The following is a 22893-nucleotide window of genomic DNA, read 5'->3' on the forward strand; positions in this document are numbered from 1 at the left end:
AATTGAAAACACTGGTCTGTAGTATCGTGTTCCCTTCTGAAATTTTGAGGTTCTTACATTTTTCTGAAGAATTTCATATATTTCCCATACAATTAGCCTACTTTGGTGTTTTTTTTAAAACCTCCTCCTTCCCAGCAGTGTAACTAATTTTAAGTAAATTTGGTCATACGTGCCTGACTAATCGCTATCATTACATTCATGGTTTTCCAGCGGAAGTTCATATGGCCAATATCAAAATTGGATCAACGGGGTCGTTTCATAATAACAACTGTCATTCCTTCCTGTAGGGGGTGGTAGCCTAACTTATCTTATTTTGACATTTATTAAGCTATAATCGTCGTTTCTATTCGTTTTAAGTTTGACATCAGGTTAAATGGTTATTTCTGCTAGTTTCAAGTTCTAAAACTTTTTGGAACAATTTTTGTATTGATGACACATTGAGCTATATTTTCCATTGATTTGGATTTTAATTTTGTTGTCATTATGTTTTATTAATAGTTTGTTATGGCCATTTAAAGATGGCTGACAGCATTAATTGCTTACGATCCTTATCATTTTCATTCATGGTAATTTCTACTCGTTGACATTTTTTATCCATTCAGTTGAAATTGTAGATATTTCAAAGAAATTAATAAAAAAGAACTTTGGGTGAATATTCAACGCTTTAAATTGTCTAAAAAATGAAGAGACTTTCATTTAAAAAATTAGAAAGTATTTTCCTTTGCAGCAATTTCCTACGTTTTAAATCCTTTCGTATAAATATTTGTTGGGCCATTTACTCTTTAATCTCAAACAGAGTTGAAATAAATAAAACCTATTTCTTTAATATTTCTTTTCTAAGATTCGATAAGACCTTTTATTATTATTAAATCAAAAAAAAAAACTTTTTTCTACTGAAAGTAAGATGCAAGATTAAATCTTGAAACGAAATGAAATTATTCCCCATATTAGGGGGGCCATTCCTCAATGCTCCTCTCCTCAGGCTAAAGTTTATAAATACATTAAAAAGTTCGCAATCTAGCTAAACGGCCCTTAGGTCTTAGGAGTGGTTCTTAAAGAATTGGAACAAAGGTTGACACCTTAGCGTAAAAAGTGGGGTACTGAGAGGGGAGTCCCCTTTGTATAGGGAATAATTCCTGTTCCTTTACAATTTTAATGTTACAATTTATTTTCAGTAGAAAAACTATTTTTCTTATTTAGTTCGTGATGGCTATTCAAATAATCCCAGGAATACCATCTCCTCTTCCATACTCCCCATGAAAATTCCTCCATGGGAAGTACTTCCTACGTAAAATCCCTCCCCCAAGAAAATTACCCGTGGACAATTCCATCCTCGCTGCAAATTCTCCACGAAAACTTCTTACGGTCGATTCCACCTAAAGATACTCCTTAGCTTAGATTCATCCGGAAGAAGACTTGTTTTAATTTAATTTCTGATCATTCTTCAAATCATGGCGGAATCCCCCCTATGGGGATAAATTTTTCCGGAAATCTCCCCCCCCACCTCAATGGAAGGTTTCTCCCGTGGAACATTTCCCCTAGGTGAATTTCTCCTGGAGACACTTCCAGTATGGATGATTCCTCTTATGGAAAATTCTCTCCACGTAAAAATACCCTAGACAGTTCTGACTCCGATAAATTTCCCCCAGGTATTTTTTCCGGAACATCTCCACATGTAAAATGGAATCGCCAACGAGAAAGTAAGACAAATAAAACAAATTTCATATTTAAACTCTGGCAAATCCCCCCGTGTAAAAATTCTCGAGGTAGCTTTGCCCTCGGAAACTTCCCTCTCAATGAAAACTTTCCCATAGAAAATCCGTCCCCCCCCCCCCTGATAAATGTCTGTATACTTCCCAACAGCAAATACTACATGTAAACATTGGGCAAATGCCAAAACTTGCAGTTTTGCACAAAACCTTCCTCAGGGGGCTGTGGGGCTTCATGTCATCCCCAACGCCATAGTTATTGGACGTTTCAACTATATTAAACAAAATAGCTTTTTCAAATATTGAGTGTACGGCTTTGGGGAAAAAAGGTCGTGGGAGGAAGGCTAGTTGCCCTCCAATTTTTTCGATCACTTAAAAAGGGCACAAGAAATTTTAATTTTTTGTTCAAATGAACCCCTCCCAGTCTTCTCGGACCATTGGTTCCATATGGTTACCCCTGGGAAGAATAAAAAAAACAACAAAACGAACACGCATCCGTGATTTTTCTTCTGACAAAAAATGAATTTCCACATTTGTGTAGATGGGAGCTTGAAAATCCTACAATATGGTTCTATGATACGCTGACTCTAATTGTGTAATATTTAATAGGGTTACTTGACTTTTGGGGGGGGGGATGTTTCCATCTTTCTCGAAATTCAGGCAGATTTTTTCAGCCTCGTAGCTTTTGCTGGGTAACGTTAAACTTAATACATCTTAAATATTTGAAATCAGCCATAAAACTGATTTTCGACTTATCTGTTGTTATGTATATATATATATATATATATATATATTTAGATTTTCGGACATTCTTGGGCTGAGTTGCTAATTATTGACAGTTCATTACCGTGAACTGTTAATAAACAATCTAAATCAGTCTTGAATTTTCCCTTAGACAATAATCAATATTACCTGCATACACCAAAGATATAAAAATATAGTGTGCGAAAATAGCGAAAAATTGTTTGATTCCATTTGTTAAAATAAATTTCATCCCCTTCTATAGTGTACAAGCAAATAGTGAATTTACAAAAATGTGATTTTTCTTAGTGTTATAGTATAGACGACATTTTTGCGCACAAGGGTCCTCCAAAGACAAATTAAGATTAGCCCATGATGTCCCTTCAGCGACATATTTTAACTGAATACTTGTGACGAAACTTTCCCCAGGATTTATTATTTTTCAAAAACTAAGTCACGTTTTACTATTATTGTGATTAACCTTTTTTGTTTGCTCTTTAGACATCCTTAGCGTCCTTAACCTCCCCTGCGAAGAAAATATGGTCCCATCGTCTTTTTTTACCCACAGTATACCCATGGGTGAAAAAAAAGTGTTGGCCTAACAATATAATTTCTGGCAAACTTCATTGATACATGACGAGGAGAATTTTGTTCAGAGGAGAGGGGACTCTACCCTATCCCAGATTCACCGAGAGTATAACTTTATTGTTATTATCAAACACCCTTTATTTATTATAAAAAACTGAAATTATCCATGAATCGTGTTGGTAAGGATTTCTTTATTCTGTCCAGTTCCTTTTTGGCAAAATTCTTGAAATTAAAAAGATACTTTTTTATTGTTACAGGGACTGTTGAATTGTAAGGACAATTAGTGCTTGAACAATTAAATTCAATACTTTTCAAAATATCTAAGCTATACAAATGATCTAATATAATATTTTAACACAGAACCTCATCTCGCATGCTTTAATTCTTTGATTGAGACTAATGATCTCTGTGTGAATGAGCAACCATTGAGAAGTGTTCCAAGAGGAATATATTACCTTGTTTATAAGGACCTGGTGTCATACTCAGCTTCCCCAAGGAGGAACAGAGACATTTTTCTGAAGTATCAAGCATTGTTTAAGTCAAGCAAGGTCATTGCGCGTGTTTTACCTGAGGATTCCTTAAAGAGATAACGGTCAAGAATTCCAGAACAGTAAAACTTTTGGAGTTGCACTGCCTCCATCAGCTTAAGGAAACTATACGATAAAGGTAAAATATTATCAGATCTTTTCTTATAAAAAAGTCAATTTATTTAATTATAATCAAGTTTTTCACTTGCTAAATAAACTAAGCCATTTTGTTCTGCACAGTTGAAAGGCCGAATAGGTGTGACTTTGAAGACAACATAACCCCAAACAGCCCCTTGGGAAAGGTCTTTAAATTATAAAATCTGCCCATTGTTTACGTATTGTATTCGCTTTTGGGAACTAAGCACAAGGTTCTGGGTGGGGGGGATTTTCTGCAGGGGGATTTTCCACGGGGAGAATTTTCCATGCAGGGGAAAGTTTCCAGGGAGTACATTTTTCAGGAGAAATTTTTTGAGGGATTTACCCGGAATTCCTATACGAAATTCTTCTTATGCCTTGCTTCCTCTTTGCTGACTCAATTTTAAGCGTTGTGTTGTTAATGGTAATCGTCCGGGGTAAATTTTCATCAGTATTGAAATGTCTAGAGGATATATCCATGGGGAGGAGGGATTGTTCATGCAGGTGAAGCCAGATTTCCTGGTAGTATTGAAAAAACGATCAAAAATTGAATACAAAAAACAAGTTTTTCCAACTGAAACTAAGGAGCAAGATTAAAATTAAAACCAATAGAGATTATTACGTATATGAGGGGGATCCCCTCCCCAACACCTCACTTTTACGTTAAAGTTTGACTATTGTCCCAATTCTTTAAGAACGATTCCTCAACCACAAGGTTTGTTTATTTAGAACAATAAGAAGCTTTTTTAAAAGTACTAAAAAACTTAAGCATGAAGAGCGAGGTGTTGAAGAGGGAGCGATTGTGTTCTTTTTAAGTTTTAATGCTGCTCCTTACTTTCGGTTAAAAACAGCTTGTTTTTTCTATTTAATCAAATTTACAACAAACATAAATTACTTCAAAAAATAGAAAGGCTAACGCCTAAAAAATACTAGAGCCTCATTTCCACGATACTAAAAACAGCTTTTATTTCGATCAGTGTGTTTTAATTGGTCATAACATAGCAAAAAATAAATAAAATGATAATAATAACCGAGATTACTGAAAATAACTAATGAAAGTATCTTTAGCATACTGCCGTTCCAAAGATATTGCATATATGCCCTTTTGACAACCTGGATGCACTTAGTGTCTTTTGATTTGATTGGGCATATCCCTCCACTTGCTCTTTACACAGAAAGCGCTATTGCGCTGCCTATGACGATGAACTGAAAGAAAGATTAATGGCTATTTATGATTGACTGAATCGTAAACTGGGTAAAACAAAGTTCAAAATGTGTTTTATGTCCCCTTATGTGATTGAGTACGGTAAATACACTGAAGTACTAATAGTTACTCAAATTGGGCTCTAGAAAAACTCACTAGAAATTTGTCTAGAGTCTTATTCCCTTTGGAATAATTATTCCTGTTAGTGTTGAAAATTGTCAATATGAACTTCACGCCTAGTGGTATAATACTTATAAAAAAATAAGACTACTAAAATAAACTATCGAAAAACTACATTAATTGATTTAGACCATCATGGACTCAATCTTCTCATAAGGAAACAACTTAAAAAAAAAGGCAAGCGCGTAGTTTTAAGAATATTTGCGACAATCCTTAATTGCGGGTGTCAAAGTCATAGTATAGAAGAATAGGTATTAAATACTCAGAATGAATAAATAGCACAGCTTAGATACCAATACAGTTATGAAAACTCCTAACCAGTTTACTGTTACCAATTAGATACGAATTCCAGTTTCCTGTCTCCAGCCGCTAGCATCGCTACCGTGCACTGTGTCCCAAAAATAAATCGAGTTTTCATAACCGTATATTGGTACCTAAGCTGTGATAAATAGCAAAGAAAGTCGTTAATTTTTCTAAAGATGTAGACAGTGGAAAAAAATGAAGAAAAAAGTCTTTGATTAGTGAGTTTTACATTGAATTGGTTTTGTTCTCCGAGTGTCTTTATTTCAAAAAGTCTTAAAGATGTTTTAAGTTAAGTAAGAGATTATCTTTGTATAGCAATGGGTTTCAGGCAACTTCACGATTCTATGATTTTTCCTAGGAAAATCGTAGACGAGTAGACAAGACAATCGTAGACAAGGTGACAAGATGAAAATGGTGGGAGGTGGTTTAATCTTCACCTAGGGTGCTTTGATCTCATTTGAAAATCCATATCTTATATTAAGAAACTGTAATGACAGTCAACGGCGTTTCCAGGATTTTTGTTCAGGGAGAGGTTGTATTTCGGGGAGGGGAGCTTTAAAAACACATCAAAATTTAGTTTCTAAACATTTTGGTTATGTTTTTAGGAATCGGACATTTCTTTGGGGTTAACCCCCTGTAACCCCTCCCCTCAATACGGCTTTGATGGCATTTTTTGTCTTCACATAATCCATTTTTAGGCATCGTCTTCTAGTTTTCACAGTCAATTTATTTTAAATTAAAACTTTAGATTTAGTTTTGTTTTTGCTAAAAACATTTGGAAAGCATAAAGCGTTGCTCCTGCAACTGTAATCAGTGTATAATGTTTCAAAATAACGTTTTACTTCATCTATTTCACTGTTCTTCTTTAAGTAATCCTAGTAGTCATGATGATACCCGCATGCGTGAAATCTACCTTGTTTTGAGACTTTGAATTTTAAAAAACGATTTCGCAACAAACACTAATATAACTGGGCTATATTAAGTGCATGAAACATCAGTTATTCTTCTTGAAGTAAAACATAATCTCTTGCAATATGTTTTTCCGCTACCAATTCCCTCCCAATATCAAGTTCATATTTAAATATTTTTTCTTTTTACATTAATTCACAGTTTCGCAAGAATATCCCATTTATAGCAAGTAAGTACGAAGGTAAATAAATAACCAATATACATTAATGATACAAGATAAGCAGTACATATATTTCTGCTGACACACTACAACACAACCGACAACCTCTGTCGTATATTAAATCCTCCACGAAAATGAAAGATGGAACGGAGTAACAAAACAAACAAATCGAAAATAAAGGAAAAACAATAATATTTTATATTATTTAGTACAAAATTCTTTTTAGCATGGTTTATTTTCGTATTTAAAGGTGATTTCATTATACACTTCCTTCTTGACAGCCATTATAAAATTCCATTATGAATTGGGACTTTCGGAAAGGTCTTGTCCAAAATCATGTTATGAACGATTTGCCTACTCTAGAGAAGGGCTACTTTGCTTAATTTTCATTGATTGGACCACTTTATTGGGGTACATTTTATGGTTTTGACATACATAACCAGATATTGCGATTACATACTTTAGTGTTATTTTATTGCTTGCTTGTTTATACCTTCTGAACTTTATTGATGGGATTATCTAAAACTTGCAGCACAAGGATGAATAGCCTATTGTACATTAACCCTAAATTCACTGTTTTGACATAGATCATCGGTCTTTATAGCCTTTCCAAAAAGAAAAATATTGATTAATTTTTGTTTGTTAAATACACTTCTTCAAACAATGAGGAATATTTTTCAACAAAAAGGCTCGTGGTACGAGCAATGGATAACCGTGTGATATCCGTGTTACCGTGTGTTACATGAAATATGTACATGATATGTACATGAAAGGAGCGCACATGAAAGGAGCTGTTCCCTCCTCAACGCAACTTTCTTTACGCTAAAATTTTTTCATGTTTTAAAAATTACAGTTGAGAGAAAGAGTCAAACTTTACTGTAAAGAGCAGGGCGTTGAGGAGGGAACAAGTCCTTTCATATACGGAGTAATTTCTGTTTGTTTTTCGTTTAATGTCGCTCCTTACTTTCAGTTAAAAAAACTTGTTTTTTATTTAATTCTTATAATATCGAAAAAGAATCCCTGTCATAGCCAAGGCTATTGGAAAATAAGGAAATGAATTTGGATTGACAGTTGAATATATTCTGATATTCATTCTGAAAGTCTTTAATAACCGTGTGTTACCGGATAATCGTGTGCTTTAATGCCACATCTATTTGAATTTAAGCAAAATCCAGCAAAGCTCTTGCATCTACCTTTGCACTCACTATGTAACCGTTTAGAAGATAATTGACACATGTCGTTTGATTGTTATTAATTAAAAAAAAAACTATTTCCCCAAATGAGTTTTTCAAAGAAAAGTAAAAAGCTACATTAAACCAAAGACAAGCATACAGGGAAACGATTTTCCGAGCGTAAAAACTACCATAGATCACCATCAGTAAATAAATGGAACCCAAAACAGACAGAAATTTTAATAAATAACCGATTCAAACTCGAAAGGAGCAGAAACTAATGGGATTAGGGCTGCCCTCCCCCGTGCCTTCTAAAAGCCAGACATCATTTACACTTTACTGAAAACTATCCTTAATTCAAGCTGTGTGGTTCTGTTTTCAAACACTTCGCGGTAACTAATTGTTGCTACGTGATAACGTGGTACATGAAAGGAGCGTACATGAAAGGAGCTGTTCCCTCCTCAACGCAACTTTCTTTACGCTAAAATTTTTTCATGTTTAAAAATTAGAGTTGAGAGAAAGAGTCAAACTTTAGCGTAAAGAGCAGGGCGTTGAGGAGGGAACAAGTCCTTTCATATACGGAATAATTTCTGTTCGTTTTAAGTTTTAATGTCGCTCCTTACTTTCAGTTAAAAAAACTTGTTTTTTATTTAATTCTTATATTATCGAAAAAGAATCCCTGTCATAGCCAAGATTATTGGAAAATAAGGAAATGAATTTGGATTGACAGTTGAATATATTCTGATATTCATTCTGAAAGTCTTAATAACATCTGATTCATTAAGGTCATAAAAGAGTAAACATTTAAAACATAGATTGTTTTTGTTAAAGTGCAAATCATGTTCGGTCATTAGAAGGCGCTGGAGGTGTCAGTCCTACTCTATTCCTCTTAGCTTCTGCTCTTTATGAGTTTCATTCTGTTATTTATTGCAATTGTGTTGCGAGAGCAACACTTTGGTTTGGTCCCGTTTTTTTTCCTATGCCGCCGATATAGGCTTATTCCTAGAAGCTGGTGAGGGTCTAACCTGTGCAGTTTTTACGGAAAGTGCGCATCAATCCTCAAGCCGGATTGATGAATATGGCATTACATTTTGGAAAGCTCCGCAGAACTCTTGCCTGGGGCAAAAAAGGGTGGTTTTTGCTTGTCCACGAGCCATAGCCTATAGTGTGCGAAGTGAAGTGGAGTTATGCAGCCTATGTCAGAGAGGAGTATCTGAAGTTGTGCAGCCTAGCTTTCCTTTCATCAAACCATGTTTCTGCTTTCGAGTGGAAGGCTCCGTTCTAGCAGGCAATCAGGCAGGCACCACTTTCAAATTGAAGATGGACTAAAAATCTATAAGTGTTAAATACATGTGGCAGTTACCCGGCCCCACAGCCAATATATCCTCTTTGAGTGATAAATAGAAAAATTTACAGAAGCCAAAAAGCGGCATTTTCCCACGGGTCCAAAAGTTCTGCCGTGATTTTGGCTGGGTTTATCAATTGTTTTTCGGACGTGGGATTGAGGTAGATAAATGTTATCAGATGTACCTCTTAAACTTTAAAAATTTTATCATTGCTAAATTAATTGGATCCTATCCTTTGCTCCTTTCTAAGTGGTGACGTTAGAAGTTGGCCTACGGCAAAAAAAAAAATCAACTTGTGGACTAAGACAGATATAATTTTTTTCGACGGCAATCGATAGCTCTTGATGGGCTGATCAAAGTATATGTCATCCATTTTTTGGTACAAAAATTCCTTCATGAGATATACTAGTTTGAAAGTTTCAAGGAGTTGACAACTTCAGCAATAGGGTACACACTGAAATCAAAAACAAGCCGACACCAATTGTGAGACATGTAGGGGACTTGTAAGGAAAGGTCGGCTGTTAGCTCATAATCATCTTCGGCAGTGGGGGGCTTGCAAATTTTGCTATTTGGTGTACCTATCATTTGTTTCCAGTGTATTTGATGGTAAGACATGTAGGGTACTTTAAGTAATAATCGTCTGTTAGGCTACAATCATCTTTAGTGAAGAGGGGTTTTTAACTTTTGCTAGTTGGTGTAGCCTACCCATACTCACTGTAACCTAGAATTAAGTGTTTACGCAACGGGTGCAAACGATAACGTAAAACAACGAGGCAGTTTCGTAATAATTAATAGAGTGTCACCTATGGTATTATATAATAATACCATATCTTATATAAGATTATATAAGATATTGTTCCAAGTTTTCATCCGTCACGATGTCTACGATTGAAAAGGATAAAGTTCAACTGGCTGCAAAGTCAATTTAGTCCCTTCTTTTGATACTATTTTGTTGTTGTTTTTTCGACGCTGAGGATTAGCCTTTGATCATGTGATTACTGATCGATAGCGCAGAAACAAAACCAAGCTTTGCCTTTGTCAGGCGAAGCTTGACAAAGGTTACCGCAACACTTCACGTTTCTCAGGCAACGTAGGTCTAGTTTCTGTTCGTTTTGGGTCTAGTTTCTGTTCGTTTTGGGTTTTGTTTATATATTGATGTTGATTTATGATAGTTTGGCGCTTGGGAAACTATTTGACGTTGTTTTTGATCATCTTTGGTCTTATGCAGCTCTTTATTTTTCTTTGAAAAACTTTTTCGAGGGAAAAATTTTATTTTAATTTCTGTTCGTTTTTGATTGAGTTTGTTCGTATTTTTATCTGTAAAGAAAGGAATATTTCAAATTTTTTCAATTTTTCTCTATAAAAGTCCATATCTTAGGATACTATTTATATGCTGGACCAAATTCCTTTAAAAAATCTGGAAAAATGTAGTATCTTTTGATTTAGTTTTACATTGCCTCAACTTTTCCTGAAAAAAAATTTAACACCCTACTGTACTACACCCTCTGTTCCTATGATATTGCAACTATGATATTATGAAAACCTTGAGGCACTTAGACCCTTTTGACTTAATTCAATAGTAAAACCAGACGTAAATATAGTAGTAGCCCTGAAAGTTTCAACTTAATATCCTGAGTCGTTCTTGAGATGTGGCTCAGACATTTTATTGACATCCAGCATGCATATAGAGCCTTGTGATCATGGTTGCAGCGGTAGCTGCAGTCTAGTAAAGAGCGAACCACAGCCCATATTAACCAAAATTAAAAAAAGTGTCTAGAGAAAAACTATCGAGTGAAAAAAATAGACAGCTGACACTGATACACGAATGGTAACTACTATTTTGGTTCGTCTTAAAAGTCAAAGTTTATTGTGGAATAAAATTATGGTGATTTCAAAAATAGCCTGAGACCCTCAAATATAGCGGTATATCAAAATGAAAATTGTACCTTTGGAATCAGCATGACCAAAAACCAATTACAGGGAAATTTCAGCCCCCCCCCTTAAAGGGACAAGGAAAATCACTTTTTTGCATGGGTAGCACTGATCAGTCTCTCGATTTTTTCTTAATTTTTAGCAGGGCTAGGGAACCAGAACATATAGAGAGATGTGCAATAGCTCATTAGAAAAAAATTAAATTTAATAGTGCCTTTTTTAAGTGACAAAAAAGATTGGAGGGTAAATAGCCCCCCTTCCCACAGGTCCCCTCCTCCAAAGTTATCCAATCAAAATTTTGAGATAGCCGTTTTGTTCAACATAGTTAAAAGGTTAAATGTCTATGGTTTTTGTGTTTAAATGGCTCTCCATAGTCCCTGGGGAAAGGGCTGTACGCTGTATTGATATAAGACATATCGACATCACGCATATCGGTACGGCTGTATTGTTATTTGGCGTGCTGGTATTAGACAGGTATCGGGATCGGGCATATCAGCACGGGGTGTTATTTTTCGATCATTGTTTTCCAATATTTCAAACGTTTTCTATAGTTTCCCAAGATTTGAAAGCAAGTTTATCCAAGCCCCATAAGAAATGGGATCAGATCAAATCAAAAAAGCACCATAGGAATTAGCATGATTGAAACCATGTATAAGAGGATTCAGGGGAAGGAGAATCCAGGGGGGACCCGGGTCCCACCCAAAAGTTTTTTTGGTGCCCAAACTCCATTTTTCTTTTTTAAATAAACTTGTCAATTTTGTCAATTATTGATGCCCAGGTTGCATTGCCCCCCCTCTAGGATTTTGCTCTAGATACGTCTCTGTAGAGAAGAATTACCGACCGCCTTGAACTACTAAAATCACTTTGGCTTTCATAACGCAGCGGTTTGTTTACCCAAGGCGCTTTACAAAGGCGCTAGTCTCTTGAGACAAAGTGAAAAAAAATCTGACATAGAATCTTGGCTACAGTTTATCACAAATTTTGCCTGAATTATAAACACAAGGAAAGGATCTAACAAAATACATTTGTTCAAAATAGTATTTGTTTCATGAAGAAGTTGACACTTTTTAAGATAAATACATATTTATACTTTTAACAGTAATATAGGATCAAATATGCCCAGAAAATAAGCTATAATGCGCAATGATCCGATTATATAGAGGGGGAGGGGTGTATATTGGGGCTTTAAAATACTTTCTCGGTGTACAGGGCTTAAAAATTAATTTTGCGAAAAAAAATTATTATATACGGAAGAAACATAAAAAATAGGCATTAAGTGGTGTGTTCACTTTAATAGTAGATCATTTATGTGAATCACTCGGTATTTACCTATTGGAATATACAAAACACAAGATTTAACAAAATCAGAAAAAAAATCAAAAGTTTTTCAGGTCGGGATTTACACGTCGGGTGGGGGGGAGTAATGTATAGAGGGTCTGAATGCAAAATGTGTTAGGTATATTTATTCTGCAGTTATGAAGAAAGAATTATTTTCTGACTTTAAACGGTCAAATACTTTTGCATTGATCTGTCTCCGTTTTTCTTTTCAGTGCTAGCGGTTTACCAGAAAATAATACAGATACGTTTAATGGCTCACTTAAAAGCTATTTTTCACACCTACGTGCTTTTTATAAATTCCATCATCTGCACGTGTCATATGACACTAAAAAAGGCACTTTTATGTCATTTCTCAAGGGATGGGCTAGCGGACAGCCAAAACATAACAGACAGATGTTTAATAGCTCGTATGAAAGCTATTTCTCATGTCTACATTTTCCCATAGATTGCACCATCTGCAAGTGCCAAATGGCACTAAAGATGGTACTTTTGGTGTCATGTCTCAAGTGGAAAATTTACTACTATTGGGCATTCAAAACTTCTTAGAAAGATTTTCATTGGCTCATTTGAAAGCTCTGCTCACATCTACGTACTTTTTATCAATTCTACCATCCGTAAGTGCCATATAGTCACTAAAAACGGCATCTTTGGTACTACTTCTTAATTGGAAAAGCTTGGAAGCATAAAACGGTACCATTATAAAAATTATGGCCCAATACAAGAGCCCCTTTGGTATACTTCCCCTCCCACCCCCCTTAGTAAGTCTCATTAATCCGTTGTGGGAATTCACTATGAATTCTTTCATACGGTCAGCCGATGTTGAGGCTCGCAAAATGCTTTTTAAGATATCAAATGTTCTTAAGAGGAAAAAATTCATAGAATAACAAATAACTGAATCTTGAAATTTCAAATGACTAATCCTTGACGTACCTCCTCCCTCCTCCTGTTCGTAAGAATTCAGCTTCACCAAATATAGTTTAATGATCTCACTCTTTATAACAGAGACTTGAACTCCTGTTCGTAAAAATTCAGCTTCACCAAATATAGTTTAATGCTCTCACTCTTTATAATGGAGACTTCCTTTTCGTAAAAATTCAGCTTCACCAAACATAGTTTAATGCTCTCACTCTTTATAATAGACACTTGACCTCCTGTTCGTAAAAAATCAGCTTCACCAAATATAGTTTAATGCTCTCACTCTTTATAATTGAAATTTGAATTAACTATATGTTTTATAATAGCCAATTATAAATGTATTTTCTGAATAAAGTTCAATAATTATGCTTTTGGTGACGACATAACCCTACATAGTCCCTATATGTTCCTATATCTATCTATATATATAAAAATAAGTTGTTTGTGTGTGTGTGTGTCGAGTGACGTCATGTTTGTGTGTCGACTGACGTCATGTTTGTCGACTGACGTCATTATAAGGATTGAGCTGTATGCGTCATGAAGTTGTTTTTCGACTGACGGTCATGTTTGTCAACTGATGAAATTACATAGGGGGACACCGGGACACAAATGACGACCGGGACACAGGGAATATAAATGAGGACCGGGATCTTCAAAGAGAAATTACAGACTGGGACACCCGGACACTAATCACGACCGGGACACAGGGAATATAAATGACGACCAGGACACAGGGACACAACTACAACTGGGACGCCGGGGGCACAGGCGAAATATATAAATGACGACCAGGACACAGGGATTGTTCGAATAGAAATTACAGACCGGGACACCGGGACACAAATGATGACCGGGACACCGGGACACAGGGAAAATAAATGACGACCGGGACACTCAAAGGGAAATTACAAACTGGGACACCGGGACACAAATGACGACCGGGACTCAGGGAATATAAATGACGACCGGGACACAGGGACACATCATTAGAATAATGAGGTATAGATCTGAATACGCATTGTTTTTCCCATGGACAATTATATGTTGCATGTTCAAGAGTCAGTAAACCTGACAATCTATTTATATGCACAGACAATGGGACAGCGAAGAATATCTATATATATATAAATAAGTTTTCTGTCTGTGGATCTGTCAGGTGACGTCATGTTTCTGTGTCGACTGACGTCATGTTTTCGACTGAAGAAATTACAGACCGGGACATCGGGACACAAATGACGACCGGGACACCGGCACATAGGGAATATAAATGACGACCGGGACACAAGGAATGTTCGATTATCAATCACCATCAACAAAGCACCGGGACACAAATGACGACCGGGACACAGGGAGTATAAATGACGACCAGGACATAAGTAAAAAAAATTTAAAACTAAAAAAAAGGTAAAAACTACAAAAAAACTAAAAAGAAAAAAAAACTAAAAACTAATAAAAAACTAAAAAAGCTAAAAAGCTAAAAAAAAAAACTAAAAAAGAAAATAAAATGAAAAAGGAAAAAAAAATGAAAAATAAAGGAGAAAAATAAAACTAAAAAAAAAGAAAAAAAAACTAAAAAAAGGTAAAAAACTAAAACCTAAAAAAAGACCAATTCAAAAACGAATGTATATACAGACCGGGACACAAATGACGACCGGGACACCGGGACATGACGACCGGGACACAGGGACACAACTACAACAGGGACGCCGGGGGCTCAGGGGGATATATAAATGACGATGGCGACACAGGGAATCGTCGATTAGCAATCACCATCAACAAAGCTCAAGGGCAATCATTAGAATCATGAGGTATAGATCTGAATACGGATTGTTTTCCCATGGACCATTATATGTTGCATGTTCAAGAGTCGTTAAACCTGACATTCTATTTATATGCACAGGCAATGGGACAGCAAAGAATGTTGTATATTCGCAAGTTTTACGTAGTTAAAAACATATATATATATATATATATATATATATATATATATATATATATATATATATATATATATATATATATATATATATATATCTATATTCACAGGTGGGACATAGGGACACAACTACAATGGCGGGTAACTAATATGGCACGTAACGACTTACGCGCGCGGGGGGGCTTGGGGGGGGGCACGAAGCGCCACCCCAACAGCTAGTATATATATATATATATATATATATATATATATATATATATATATATATATATATATATATATATATATATATATATATATATATATATATATATATATATATATATATATATATATATATATATATATATCTTCTATATATATAAAAATAAGTTGTCTGTCTGTCTGTCTGTGGATGGATCAGGTGACGTCACCTGAGAAAACTGGATCAGGTGACGTCAAAACTGAAAAAACTAAAAAAGGCAAAAACTACAAAAAAAACTAAAAACTAATAAAAAAAATAAAAAAGCTAAAAAACTAAAAAAACTAAAAAAAGGCAAAAACTACAAAAAAAACTAAAAACTAATAAAAAAGCTAAAAAACTAAAAAAACTAAAAAAAGGCAAAAACTACAAAAAAAACTAAAAACTAATAAAAAAAATAAAAAAGCTAAAAAACTAAAAAAACTAAAAAAAGGTAAAAAACGAAAAAAACTAAAAACTAAAAACTAAAAAAAACTAAAAAAAAAGGAAAAAACTGAAAAATAAGCTAAAATAAAGGTAAAAACCAATAAAAAACTAAAAAAAAAAACTGAAAAAACTAAAAAAAGGCAAAAACTACAAAAAAAAAACTAAAAACTAATAAAAAAAGTAAAAAAGCTAAAAAACTAAAAAAACTAAAAAAACTAAAAAAAGGTAAAAAACTAAAAAAAATAAAAAATAAAAGAAAACTAAAAAAAAGGAAAAAACTGAAAAATAAGCTAAAATAAAGGTAAAAACCAATAAAAAACTAAAAAGAAAAAAAGGAAAAAACTAAAAAAAATTTTCATCTAAAAAACTAAAAAAAACTAAAAAAGGTAAAAACTAAAAGAACTAAAAAAGAAAAAAATAAATGACGAAACTCAAAGAGAAAGCGACCAGGACAAAAGGAATGTTCGATTAGCAATCAACAAAGCACCGGGACACAGGGAGTATAAATGACGACCAGGACATAAGTAAAAAAAAAAAACTATCTATATATAAAAAAAGGTAAAAAACTAAAAAAACTAAAAACTAAAAAAAACTAAAAAAAAGGAAAAAACTGAAAAATAAGCTAAAATAAAGGTAAAAACCAATAAAAAACTAAAAAAAAAACTGAAAAAACAAAAAAAAGGCAAAAACTACAAAAAAACTAAAAACTAATAAAAAAAGTAAAAAAGCTAAAAAACTAAAAAACTAAAAAAACTAAAAAAACTAAAAAAAGGTAAAAAACTAAAAAAAATAAAAAATAAAAAAAAACTAAAAAAAAAGGAAAAAACTGAAAAATAAGCTAACATAAAGGTAAAAACCAATAAAAAACTAAAAAGAAAAAAAGGAAAAAACTAAAAAAAATTTTCATCTAAAAAACTAAAAAAAACTAAAAAAGGTAAAAACTAAAAGAACTAAAAAAGAAAAAAATAAATGACGACACTCAAAGAGAAAGCGACCAGGACAAAAGGAATGTTCGATTAGCAATCAACAAAGCACCGGGACACAGGGAGTATAAATGACGACCAGGACATAAGTAAAAAAAAAAATTAACAAAACTAAAAAGAAGGTAAAAACTACAAAAAAACTAAAAAGAAAAAAAAAACTAAAAACTAATAAAAAAACTAAAAAATCTAAAAATCTAAATAAACTAAAAAAGAAAAAAAAAGGAAAAAAATAAAGGAGAAAAACAAAACTAAAAAACGAATGTATATACAGACCGGTACACCGGGATACAAATGACGACCGGGACACAGGGAATATAAATGACGACCGGGACACAGGGACACAACTACAACGGGGACACCGGGGGAAACAGGGGGATGTAAATGACGACCGGGACACCGGGACAGGGAATGGTCGATTAGCAATCACCATCAACAAAGCTCAAGGGCAATCATTAGAATCATGAGGTATAGATCTGAATACAGATTGTTTTCCCATGGACCATTATATGTTGCATGTTCAAGAGTCGGTAAACCTGACAATCTATTTATATGCAAAGACAATGGGACAGCAAAGAATGTTGTATATTCGCAAGTTTTACGTAGTTAAAACCATATATATATATATATATATATATATATATATATATATATATATATATATATATATATATATATATATATATATATAATATATATATATATATATATATATATATATATATATATATATATATATATATATATATATATATATATATATATATATATATATATATCTTTATTCACAGGTGGGACATAGGGACACAACTACAATGGCGCGTAACTATTATGGCGCGTAACGACTTACGCGCGCGGGGGGGCTTGGGGGGGGCGCGAAGCGCCCCCACCAACTAGGTGTTGGGGTGGCGCGAAGCGCCACCCCAACAGCTAGTATATATATATATATATATATATCTATTCACAGATGGGACACAGGGACACAACTACAATGGCGCGTAACTAATATGACCCCAACAGCTAGTATATATATATATATATATATATACATATATATATATAAATAAGTTGTTTGTTTGTGTGTCTGTCTGTCGACTGACGTCATGTTTGTGCGTCGACTGATGTCATGTTTGTCGACTGACGTCATTATAAGGATTGAGCTGTATGTCGTCATGAAGTTGTTTGTCGACTGACGTCATGTTTGTCAACTGATGAAATTACAGACCGGGACACAGGGAATATAAATGACGACCGGGACACTCAAAGATAAATTACTGACTGGGACACCGGGACACAAATAACGACCAGGACACAGGGAATTTAAATGACGACCGGGACACAGGGACACAACTACAACGGGGACGCCGGGGCACAGGGGGGATATATATGTGACGACCGGGACACAGGGAATGTTCGAAGAGAAATTACAGACCGGGACATCGGGACACAAATGACGACCGGGTCACGGGAATATAAATGACGACCGGGACACAGGGACACAACTACAACGGGGACGCCGGGGGATATATGAATGACGACAGGGACATAGGGAACGTTCGATTAGCAATCACCATCAACAAAGCTCAAGGGCAATCATTAGAATAATGAGGTATAGATCTGAATACGGATTGTTTTCCCATAGACAATTATATGTTGCATTTTCAAGAGTCGGTAAACCTGACAATCTATTTATATCCACAGACAAGGAGGATAGAACACAACCCTGCTTAACTCCTGATTTAACACAAAACCAGTTTCTAACCTCATTTCCTACCTTAACCGCAGAAGTATTATCCCATACATAGCACAAATCACTTTAATACATTTTTCTGGTATAGCATATAATGATAAGACCTTTGTTAACGCTCTTCTATAAACAGAATCAAAAGCTTGCTCATAATCGATAAAACTGAGGACCAAAGGTGTTTGACAACGAAGGGACTTCTCAATTATTAACCTAAGAGTGAAAACTTTGTCGACATATCCTCTACCTTTTCTAAAACCGCTTTGTTCTTCTCTTAAAACTTTGTCTACAGCATCTCTCAGTCTAAACCCTCAACATTCTTTGAAAATTTCTGCTTAATATCCTTAGCCTTATTAGCAGTAATAGTAGTTGCATCCAAATAGTAGTAGTAGTTTACATATGGTGCCTTTGGGTTTGTTCGACACCCCTCTCAACATGCACTGAAGGTTTCAAGTTAATAATCTAAACTGCTCCTGGGTTTTAGCAGCTATGCCCTTTTAAAAACATGCATCCACATAGCATGTTGTGTTTAACATCCATGCTTTTTGGTTAGCTCAACATCCCACTTAACATGTAATAAGAGTTTCAACTAAACACCCTGAACCATTCCTAGGATATTGCTGGTACGCCCTTTTGACAACCTGCATGCACAAAGTGTTTTTTTATTTAGTTCAATATCCTCCTGTCTGAAATTCTCATCACCCAACCCTTATCCTCAATAGTAGAGGTCGTAGCAATAGTAGTAATAGTAGCAGAAGTAGCAGCAGTAGTAGTTGTAGCAGTAAGCATAGAGTGCCTTTTGGTTATTTCAACAGTCTTCTCAACACGTCTTGAAAGTTTCAAATCAATACTCTAAGCTGTTCCAAGAAACTGTTCATATATCTTTTAGAACAACTGAATACAGACATTGAGTTTCCCCACCTCAATGCCCTTAGCCTCAAAAGAAGTAGTAGCCGTAGCAGTAGTAATAGAGGCAATAATGGTAAGATGCACATAGTGCCTTTTAGCTATTTCAGAATCCCGCTCAACATGCCCTGGAAATTTTACTTAATGCTCTAAGCCGTTGGTAAGATATTGCTTATATGCCCATTTGAAAACCCGTATGTAATTAGTTGATTTACTTTGATTTGATTGAGTTTGTTTAAAATGAAAATTTGTTTAGATTTCGTTGAAATTCCCTCAAAAAGTTGCCTTTTTAACATTATGTGCACATACCGTTACACCTGTGCTATAGTATTGCGTGAGACCCAGTTGCACGTAATGGCGTCTTGAGGAATTGGTTGCAAGGGGCACCGATGGAGTTGGATGCTAGGACAGTCCCGTTTGAATTGGTTGTTAGAGGCCCCGTTGCAATTAGTTGTTAGCGTCCGCGGTGAAATTGGATGCCAGGAGCCCGATGGAAATTTATGCTACGGCCCCCTTAAAATTGGTTGCTAAGGCTCCTGGTGAAATTGGTCGCTAGGAGCCGGTGTCTCGAAGGTCCCACCTAGCAGGCCCTGAAGGTTTTTTCTAGCCCTAGTAGGTGTTTTGGTATTAATATATTAGGTTGTGATTAATTTCGACCATGTCCCTACTTGAGGGGTCCCTGAGGGTTTTTTCCTGGCCCTCATAGGTTTTTAGACATAACAACCAAAGAAATCATGATTCTTTTTTTTCCTTGTCTCAAAATTCCTTTTTTTAGAGTGTCCCCTATTATTGGACCGAGTTGCTCCTCACTTTGAGTTCGTTGCAAAAATAAGTAGGAGCTTCATGAGAGGAAGTGAGGAGTGAAGCTCAGAACAAAGCGGGGTTCAGCAGGAGTGTGCGCCGCTGCATTTGCCTAAGAAACCTTATTTTTCTTAGGAGTGTGTGCACCAGCATTGTCTAATTGCTGCAATTACTTGTCAGTTGTAGCTTTCACAATATTAATTGTCTTTAATTTTCAGGGAAGTAAACAAAAATCGAAAATGCCAGACTCTTTCGAAGAACTACGGATGAATCACTGTCTTGATACATCGCTTGTACCTAGTGATCCAAATGTATTCTTTTTTATAAATTGCTCATGGCTGAACAGAAGTTCATATGAAAGTGAAGAAACTGGAGCAGGAACATGGTGCACGACAACTGGAAGGGAAATTCAACTATCGTACACAAACGTCCACATGGTTCTCAGTATAGTTGTGTGTTTTGTCGGTATCTTCATTAACTCCTTTTCAGTTATTATTTTAAGAAGAAAAGAGTTTTTGTCCTCTTTTAACCACATGCTATGTGCTTTGGCAGTCGTTGATCTTTTTGTAATGGCCGAGTTTGTGCCAATGTGGATATATGACTATATAATAACTTACAGGCCACTGGAAGATAGACATACCCTCAACTGGTCACGTTATACCGTCTATCACAATATTCATGCACAGTATTTTCACACAGTGTCAATAGTGTTGACTTTATCCCTCGCCATATGGCGTTATACAGTATTAAAAAATCCAATGAAAAGTAGACGACTAACAAAGTCTAGAAGCAATAAAGTAATAATTTTCTGTTTCGTTCTTTCAGTTATTCTTTGTCTTCCAGCTGTTCTTTCTAACGGCGTTGAGGAAAAGAAAGTTTATTTTTTGACAGAAGAAAAAACGCATTTATTTGTACTATACCATGTGGGTTCTACACATCTTGCAACTTTGGAAAATGGCTTACTTCAAAAGGTAAAATATAGAATTCTTGTGAGAATTTTTGTGCCAATTTAATCTCTTTCTGCTGTTTCAATTTGTGCTATGTCATAAAAGAAAGCTTCAAGAAAATCCTGAGATGTTGATTTTGGGCTCTTAAACTTCAACAAACAAGGTTTTACCATAGTAGTCAGAGCGCCAGATTCTGTGTCTCGATTATTTCGATTAGTACCCATGCCGGAAGGTACAAAAATATTAAGGGTGGATCCCATGGCAGTCGACCATGCTTAAAACGAATATCGTAGGGTGCATGTTCGCCGTTGGGGCGTTTCTGAGATATAGGCCAAAAACACCAAATTTGACCTATAATGGGGTTCGATGATTCTAATTTTTTTTACAGATAAGATTGGTCGAATCCAGTGTACCCTTACATCAATAGAAAGAAGAGACATGGGGCTACACGAATGTGATTTTTATTTGTAAAAAAAATAAAAAATAGTACACTTTTTACTGCAGTTTTAAAAAAAGTCAGATTTTTGTCAACAAATTTCTAACAGAAAAGCTAAAAACTCGAAATTTTTTCAAGATAAAGTATGTTTTTTTATTTTAAAAAAGAAAGCCCGTTTAATTCCGAAGACACTGAGCTAAGAAAAAAGTTTAAATTATTATATCTGGGGGGTCTGCAACTTTTTTAGGGAGTGTACCCGATAATGTGAATTTTGTTTAGTAACCCGCTACCTAGCAATCAATAACGCGCTACCCGCTACCTAGCAGGGAGTTGATTGATAAGCTAAGCAGAAGAAATTAATAAGCAGAAGATGAAAAAGAAAAGTGAGTCAGGTAGGCCAAGATAGAAAAAAACAGTTACTTCAGGTTGATTCAACATGTGATTCTGACGCAAATACTGATTTGCTGATGGATGATATTGAAGAATATGATACAAATTTGGAAGATCAAAAAACAATTTTTAAAGAAATAGAATTTTTAAAAGCACTTTTGGTGTTGTAAAGTTGGCTGGAAAAATGAGTGTAATTTTTTTTGCAGAAGTAAGAGACTTAATGAAAGTAATTTACAAAATTAAATATCACAAGAAACTAGGTGATACTGACTAATTTAGATTTATAAGGACTGATAAAAAGGCATGTTACATTGATCAATCAGATTTAGCTTTGGAACTTCCAGTTCTAGTGAAGATGCTTGTCAAATGGAACATCTGTGATTTGAAATTGATTTGTCAATATTTAATCTAATATCTTGCTTTTCCTTCATGAAGCACCAAACAACCATGCAACAGTCGAAAAATCTCTGCGAACGTTCACGGCGATAAGTAAAGCTGTCGGATGTGAGATACGGTGGTCAAGCAAGATCTCTTCATTTATCAGCTAGCACAGGGAGTGAAAAGTAAATACCCGGCTTCCACCTCCTGCTCAACTAACTCAAGGCAGTTGGTAAGATAATGGACAGCTCCGGACTCAAAGAGATTATAGTGCAGGCAAAGCCGCTGCTACCTGGTACATGCGAAAAGGTATTTCAAGGGAAAGGCTACTACCAAGATATCAGTGCCTACTGCATACTGTACGAGGTCTTGCTAGCCCTCTACTGGGAGTCCTTGGAAGAGTATTACTCCGAAGCACAAGAAGACTTATCCCGTCTGGACCAGCTGGGTAGTGCCATTAAGTTATTCAGGACTTCATTGGCAAACGGT

General features: G+C 35.1%; 1 protein-coding gene and 2 long non-coding RNA genes across 4 annotated transcripts in view; 1 reads left to right on the plus strand and 2 right to left on the minus strand.

Annotated features, from left to right (window-relative positions):
• LOC136034702 (uncharacterized) overlaps window positions 1-22893 on the plus strand; it is a 177890-nt gene that overhangs the window by 143892 nt on the left and 11105 nt on the right. For both annotated transcript variants that reach the window (XM_065716037.1, XM_065716036.1), the window contains exon 8: window positions 20472-21224. In XM_065716037.1, the coding sequence (XP_065572109.1) occupies window positions 20472-21224 (753 nt within the window). The remainder of the gene's footprint in view (window positions 1-20471; window positions 21225-22893) is intronic.
• LOC136034705 (uncharacterized) overlaps window positions 1-22893 on the minus strand; it is a 115779-nt gene that overhangs the window by 48552 nt on the left and 44334 nt on the right. The gene's annotated exons all lie outside the window — the stretch shown is intronic.
• LOC136034704 (uncharacterized) overlaps window positions 4771-22893 on the minus strand; it is a 42643-nt gene continuing 24520 nt past the window's right edge. Inside the window, exon 3 of the long non-coding RNA XR_010619234.1 lies at window positions 4771-4906. This is a non-coding gene — a long non-coding RNA (uncharacterized LOC136034704). The remainder of the gene's footprint in view (window positions 4907-22893) is intronic.

The sequence above is a fragment of the Artemia franciscana genome, chromosome 13 (genome assembly GCF_032884065.1).
Source record: "Artemia franciscana chromosome 13, ASM3288406v1, whole genome shotgun sequence".
Lineage (NCBI taxonomy): Eukaryota > Metazoa > Arthropoda > Branchiopoda > Anostraca > Artemiidae > Artemia > Artemia franciscana.